The sequence below is a fragment of the Platalea leucorodia genome (genome assembly GCF_965183815.1).
Source record: "Platalea leucorodia genome assembly, chromosome: 2".
NCBI classification, from domain to species: Eukaryota; Metazoa; Chordata; class Aves; order Pelecaniformes; family Threskiornithidae; genus Platalea; species Platalea leucorodia.
This window is the reverse complement of record NC_138824.1, coordinates 80,491,104-80,498,971: the sequence shown is the minus strand read 5'-3', so window position 1 is coordinate 80,498,971 and position 7,868 is coordinate 80,491,104. Positions and strand designations below refer to the sequence as shown.

Sequence of the window (7,868 nt, the reverse complement as noted above, 5' to 3'; positions counted from 1 at the left end):
TAGTCAGGGCTGAGCTGCTGCTCATTCAGGTCAGATAGATCAGAATTAGTCATCAATTGAGACGGTGGTATTTACATAGAGCCATGATGGTGATTCAAACATCTTTCCATGAGGCAGTGATGCAAATGTTTTTCTGCTGCTTTTATCTGTTTATCTGTATCTCTCTCTTATATGGGTACCATAAAAAAGCCTTTGGTTAAAAGAAGTGCTTTAAGAAGGAAACGGAATGAATGAAACTGTTTAGTACACGAAGGAGCAGGAAGGATTTTGTACAGAAAGGATAGCATGGAAGAAAGTCCCGTATTCCAAACATGGTCCGAAGAAACAAACCCGAAAGGTTTTCACTGGACTGCCAATAGATGAGCAATGATTAGTTTGCCTTTTTAAAACATTGTCTCCTGCCAACCCCAAATCCACTTCTCCCATTTCCAGTGCAGCGTTTGGCCTGCAGGATCAGTGGATGATGAGGTACACAGTTGTGGTGTGGAAGGGATTCAAACAATGTGAATGAGATTTTGATCTTCTGGGACTTCTGTGATACAGAGAGTGAAGAGGAGGGAAGACAAACTGGTCTTCATTTGCAGAAAAGGCTTTCATCTCTTCTGTGCTGTGTGGCTGTGGCTGAGGAGAGAGGAGGGGAGTTGTCTTCCTGCTTATATCAAATTGCCAGGACTTTAATTTTGACCAGATGCACCATGCAATTATGGCAGCTGATGGATAGTTATAAATGAATTAGTCTTTGGCAAACTGAGCTTTATTTCAAGTAAGATCAGCATCACAGAAGGTACAGGAAAGCAAATTTTGTGATGGGGTCAGTGCATTTTTTAAATGGTCAGATTTCTTGGCAGAATAAAAGGATGCATTAGTGCAAAGAGGCAAAGTATCCTAATTTCTAAGCATACCTCTGGAACAGACGCCTTGCTGCTCTTCCCACAGAGCAAGGAGGACTAAATACCAATAGGCAGTCTGAACCTTGCCTCTGTTTGCTGAACTTTCCTTTTTGCTGTGGTTCATATTGGGGTTATAGGTAGCATTCCTGTCACTGCCACCGCGCTCCCCACGCTAATTGTCATGAAGTACAGAAGGTTCAAGCACGCTTGGTTCCCAAGGCTGCTAATGAGCCCTGAGCTCTCCTCACCCTTAATGAACCAAGGTTTGTTTGTGGGGGACTCTTGTCCGTCCCTCCTTTTCCCTGGTCAGAGGAGGAGGCAAGAGTTCACACAACTGAACAATGACTTTACAGTGTAAAGACGATGCAGCTGTGCCATCTGAAGCCGTCCTCAGTTATAAGCAACAAAGCTCAAATAGATTGTACTGTGAAGAGGTACAGCTCTGTGAGTGTGAAGCATAGCTTTTGCTTCTGCTTCACTGACCCGTCTGCTTGCGGCAGCGACGGGCCCTTGACGGGAGCTGCGCCAGGGAGAGCTGCGTAGGGCGACTCTTTCAAAACCACTCTCTGTAACGCCGAGCGCAGGAAAGGAGGAAGCAAAATGAAGTTTCAGTTGATCTCTGACGGGGGTGTACCGCTGCGGTCTCCAGAAAATCTCATGCCCTCCATTTAAAAGTCATTGATTCCTAAGCCACTTCAGGTGATTAATAAGGCCGCTAAAGTGAGCAGTAGTTCGTATGTTTTAGCAGTAGAGAGTACTTACACAAAAGTGGATGCATACACACACACACAGAAACAAACTCCTCCTAGGCAAATCACGCATTTCACTCTCTTACTACATTTTACTATCTTACTCTCTAGAGGCTCTTGTACCAGAGGTTAGGATCATCAGAAATTTGGGCTAAGCTACTGTTTATCATTTACTTCATCCACCTTCCTTTAGGCATTTCAGTTACAACACTGTGCGATCCTCTAGCTACATTTGTCTTACTACAAACATGTATGTGATATATTTTGGGGCATATGTGTACAGGTACATACGCACAAAAGTACAGGTACATATAAATGCAGTTGCATATGTTCTTGAAATACATAGCAGGAGTATATTAGTATATATGTATCATACATATGTATTATATGTAAAATATCACATGCTTTCCTAGAAACATTATTCCGTGTGTATATTCAGATATATATTTATGCAGGTAAACACAGATGTGTACTCTAAATGCTGTGCTATTGCTATAATAGCAAATGAATATTACAATCTGATAAAATAACTCTTAATTGTAATAACGATTGTAAGGTTATCAGTTATAATACTCCGGACTAATCCTTGCACAACGCTATACAAAGGTGAAGTTTTTTAAAAAACTTTTACTACTAGATGAGTGAAGCCAAAAGCAGCATCTGCAGAAAAAAACCCTAATTTTGCTGTAATAGGCTGTTTGAAGGTCATCATTTTGGGTTTTAATAATGCACAGAAACATCTGCTGTTTTCTTTGATCGCATGAGAGAGAAAGGGAGAGAGAAAAAAATTAAGAAGGAGCTTTTGTTTTGCATTCTTAAGTGAATGGGCGGGAGGGTGGTGGTGGAATAAAGCTGTCCAGTTTTAAATACCTTGATGTGTGCATGTGCGGGTTCAAAACTTTAGATTTCTCTCCTGCCCGGCGTGGTGGGTTGATAGCCCCGGGAGCAGTCGCGAAAGTTGACAACCCCCCACGGCTGACCCCTCATGTTCTCTTGCCTAATCGAATTTTACATGTGTTTCCAGATAGCTGATCAGCTTCCCTGGATTTCGCTGACGCCACAGGAAAGCTTTGCCTGAAGATGGAAACACTGGAGTCGGAACTGACCTGCCCTATCTGTCTGGAGCTGTTTGAAGACCCGCTGCTGCTGCCTTGCGCTCACAGCCTCTGCTTCAACTGCGCACACCGCATCCTGGTCTCCCACTGCGCCACCAACGAGCCGGTGGAGTCTATCACCGCCTTCCAGTGCCCGACTTGCCGCTATGTCATCACCCTCAGCCAGCGCGGTCTAGACGGGCTCAAGCGCAACGTCACTCTGCAGAACATCATCGACAGGTTTCAGAAAGCCTCTGTCAGCGGGCCCAATTCCCCCAGCGAGACCCGCCGGGAGCGGGCGTTTGATAGCAACAGCATGTCGTCCTGCGAGAAGGTCCTCTGCCAGTTCTGCGACCAGGACCCTGCCCAGGAGGCGGTGAAAACCTGCGTTACCTGCGAGGTGTCCTACTGTGAGGAGTGCCTGAAAGCCACTCACCCCAACAAGAAGCCGTTCACTGGCCACCGTCTCATCGAGCCCATCCCGGACTCTCACATCAGGGGATTAATGTGCTTGGAGCACGAGGATGAGAAAGTTAATATGTACTGCGTGACCGACGACCAGTTAATCTGTGCCTTGTGTAAACTGGTCGGGCGACACCGTGACCATCAGGTGGCAGCTTTAAGTGAGCGCTATGACAAGCTAAAGGTTAGTGCTACCTATCGTCCTTTCTAGCCAAGCAGCATGTGGTTGGGAAGGGAAGTGCCCTTTGGTTGTATGCTAAATTCCTCATTTGGGCAGGGGTTGGGAAAGGTAGGTGCACAGTCTCTAATCAGACTAGATACATGTACAGATCTATGTGTGCATTTGCTTATCACCATTTAAAAGGTGTCGGATTTTGCTTAAGGAAAGATTCCTCAGTTGTGCTTTGATTTCTTTATAGCTATCATAAGGAATATGCAGCATATACTACTGTTTAGGTGAATTTTCTTATCTACCTACAGCTTTATTCATGGCAGCTGGCAAGGTTTAGTGCTGACTGCACATACACAGTCACTGACTGAAATGTCAGGCATTCTTTGCATACGCTCTGCTGTTGATTATTTTTCATTTGGTTGCTTTCATTGTGAAAAGCCCTTCCCATCGCCGCTAACAGGAGGTGCATTTATCTGTGCCGGCTTCAGGGATGCCAGCTGCCCGTCCAGCCAGGGAAACCGAATGCTGGCTCCGCTCTTCCCGCGCTGCCTCCCACCCGGGCTTGCAGGCGGCGCAGTTCTGGAAACAAAACCAAAATTGTTTCTGAGCTTCTTGTGGCATTCCCACAGTTCGGCGAGCTCCTGGCACATCTCCTGCCAGGTAGCTGGGAAGCTCTGGCAGCCCCCTGGCCCTGCGCAGGACGCCCTGGGTGGGGTGGCAGTGGGCAGCCGGGTCTCAGGGTGCTCTGGCGGCTCTCCAGACTGCTGGCAGAGGCAGAGCTCCCGCTGAACAGCAAGGCCAAGGCAAGTGTCCTCCCACCCACCTAGGTGCACGTCCCTCTCATGCCGATTTCAGTGCTGCTGCAGAGCAAAGGCAGGAATTAAGCATCCCACGCTTTCCTCCACCCACTGCCTCCGGACGATCTGCGTGTGCCTGCGCGCGGCTGGGGGCAGGATTTTGTAAAGATGGACCGCAATTGAGAAACCACAAGCGTGGAGGGCAAAGCTTATCTGCCAGCCTTCTCACACAGAATTTCAGAGGTGGAAAAAGAAACTGAATTAATAGGTTTAACTAACAGGAAAGGTTTTCTTAAATACCTTCAGACAAAGATGTGTGGCTGCACATATGTCTATGATAACTTTAGGTGACTGCAGGTGAAATCTGCATATGTGTGCTGTGTGGGTTTTGTGCCTCTATGCATGTGCAAACATGCAGATCATATTCTGTGATTATATTAACATAATGAAAGATGCCTCTTTACCTGGACCTGATAGCTTCTTTTCATCTCTTAAAGACTTTTTCATTTACTAAAGAGGAGCTGTTATTTTTGCTTTCTTTTTTTTTCTGAACTGGTTTGTTATTTTAATAGGTAAGACTTTAGCTGTTGATAAAATGCGGCATGGACTATGAATGTGAATAGAAGATGAATGGACTTACAGTGCTTTTCAATAATCCAACGGGTTTATGTCCTTAACAGGTGCTACTGTTTAGTAAGCTAACAGTGTATTGTTTATCAACTTTATATGAGTAGGAATACACTACTTAACATGAAATACCTTCAACATGAAATACCTTCAATACCTGATAAGTATATTTTTGAGGATGTAAAAAAGGAGTAAACATTTCTTAGTGTTAATGTACATAGATATTGCATGTCTTGAAAGAAGACTTTAAAAGGTATGTCACTTCTCTTGAGATCTTTGACTTAATATTTCAGATAGAAAAAAAAATTAGGGCATTTTTGCATGATCTGTGGCTTTTCTGTGCAAAGATGCCTAAGCAAACTCTGAAAGAGTATCTCTGACAGGCAAGTAACATTCACAGTAGATGTTACCCAGTTTAGCTAATTTGGCAGAAGCCTAATAGAGTACGTTCCACCAGCCTCCTTGAAAAGTAATTCAAGTGCTAATTTAATGGTTAGTGTAGGCCTGAGTCAAATAACTCTTTCCTTATAATGGCAACTCCTAGCATTGTTTATAATGTCTGTATGATTTTTTTTTGATACATGGACTTTCTTTGTACCCAAACTATCTAGAAGTAGTTTACACAGGCAATTACCAGTCTACATGAAATCCAGTTCCTATCCTCTTTGTCATGAAGCAGCCTATATCACTTTGCTAATGCCAGTGATGACATCAGTCATGCCAATTACGCTGGCGATTATGACACATTTATACTCTGAGCCCAGGAACAATAGGCTAGGTGGTTTCCATCCAGGTCCAGCATCCATTCTCTGTTCATTAGAAGGTAACCTGAAAACTGTGTCTTTCCTTTCCTCATTGCCTCTTCCATCTCAGAAATTTTTGCTGCTTTATATATCAGACTCCAAGAATGAGATTTTCAGTTCCGTAGATTGGCATTTTTCCCTCAGGGGTAAAGAAATGATACCTGTTCACTCCAGCGTTTGGTCGCCGAGAGGCAAGAATTGCACATCCATTTTCACGTTCAGGTCTCCTCCTTCACAAATGGTGGTACAACTTCTTGAGTCACTGCTTGGTCATGCTGCTAACGTAAATCTTAGGTACAAGCTTGCAGGTGGTCTTTATTAACTTGCAGATAATGTGCACGCGCCATTGACAAATTCAGTGTTCAAGTGGATCAGAAAACCCCCACCTGAAAAAATGGGTTGTTGCTTGCTATATTGCTGCTGCAGGTTTTTAAAATATGTGGGGTTTGATAGATAGGCTACCCAAATCTTTAAAAAAAATTTTGAAAGAATGAGCATGCAGTAGCCAATAGTATAGTGGATTCATTAAAAAATGAGTGGTTAATTGTATCTTTAAAAAAGAAAAGCAAAACCACTTCAAGTGACTCTTTCTTGGGGTTTTCTTTTTAAATCGACACATTGTTGATGCTAACAACAGCAACTGGTGTTGCTCTGGTTGTCAAGCTATGCTAATTACTTGCATTCTCTTTCAGCGGTGTTACTAATTATTTAAACAATATCTCACCCTTCATTAAGCATAGGACAAAAGATGCCATTTCAATCTAACTCCTTTTGTGGCAAAAATGAAACCCCTTAATTAGGAGTTCTGCACACTTGTCCAACAGAGGCGTCTATGCTGAAGTGTGTTTAACAGTCAATGTAATTGCAATTGTGGACATCTGAAAATGAGAAAGTGTTTTTCTTTGGCAGCTGTGGCCCCAACCCTGAGAGGTGCTTTTCTTTCTCAGCTTGTACTGGGGTGGAGGGGGTTGAGGGCAGTTTCTTCCAGGAGCGATCCTTTCCTGCTTAGTTATGCAACCGCATGAGATACCTTCACACTTATAGTTGTTTTAGTGTTTATGGATTTGGTGTTGGGGTTTTTTTAAGTAGATCATAGATGCATATTAAAAATGGAAAAATGATAAACTATAACCAAAACAGAGAACAGGCAATATCCTGGTGATATGCTGAATTTATGAGGTCATGGTCAAAATTGTGGTATAAATTAGAAATAATTTTTAGCTACATAAATGATGAGAGCTTTAAAAATAGAAGGTGCAAATGCTTATACTTAGCTCACTGTATTACCTCAGAGAAAATATTTGTGGCTAATTACTTTTGATATTAATGCTTTGCTTTTTGTCTTGTTGCAATGGAAAGGAAAAGATAATTGAAAAGTATATTCATTTTTTTTCAGAGAAAATTAGTAAAATTACCATTGTTCTATAGATGTATTTATACTCAAGAAAGTGACAAGAAAAATTAAAAGGTAAGATTTATTTTGAACAAGAGAGAATATTTTGGGGAGAAGTTAGAAGGTGTGGATGGAAAGATATCTCTCATTTAATATTAGCCAAGAAGAGGTGTAACAAAAGAGGGAGACAGATGGTAAGCCATATTTTTAAATAGTGTAAAGCCAGCGTAACTCCATTGAAACCAGTATTTTTACTCACCTTTATATTTACTGAGAATCTGGCCACTGACACATATATTCTTGCCAAAACATAATTTTGGCACAATTTTTGTAGTGCTTAGTCAAGAAAGATCTTTTGTTGAATTGAACTGCTGTAGGTTAGCTGTGGTTCTCCATGTTTTTGTTTGAACCTTATTAGTGCTGACGTGTATTGGGCACGTTTAGAAGGCAGGTCAGTCCTCTGAATGGCACTTAGCAATTCCAGGAACAAAAGGAAGCTTCTTGTTTGTGTGGTTTTCACCTAGTTTTAGTGGCAGAATTCATACACATCTATCTTTCCTACACTGTTGATTCAGGATGCAAGGATTCGGTTTCCCACAGTGTGTCAATTTAATTACTCACAAATATTTTTTTGGTGGGAAGCAGCCATAAACTATTCCACACAGGGAGAATTGCATTCAACTCTTATAAGCCTGCTTTGACTGTGTAAAGGTAGGAGACTTTGTCAGGTCCACAGCTTCTACAAGTAGAGCACAAAAATATGTCTGTTTCCCTACTATGTATATTATGAATTTAAAAACTTCTCATATTTAAATGTCTTTGCAGAGATACTGGCAAAATATGTGTTGAAGCTTTCCAACTATTTTTATTTGGCATTATTT

General features: G+C 42.3%; 1 protein-coding gene across 3 annotated transcripts in view; it reads left to right on the top strand.

Moving 5' to 3' along the window:
- Nucleotides 1-2,719: 2,719 nt before the first annotated feature.
- MID1 (midline 1) overlaps nucleotides 2,720-7,868 on the top strand; it is a gene marked incomplete at its 5' end in the record, with an annotated part of 98,435 nt that continues 93,286 nt past the window's right edge. The window contains one exon of one of the 3 annotated variants that reach the window (XM_082333581.1): nucleotides 2,720-3,265. In XM_082333581.1, the coding sequence (XP_082189707.1) occupies nucleotides 2,720-3,265 (546 nt within the window). Of the gene's footprint in view, nucleotides 3,384-7,868 lie in introns of all 3 variants that reach the window. The other 2 variants (XM_082333580.1, XM_082333579.1) reach the window with 2 other exon arrangements.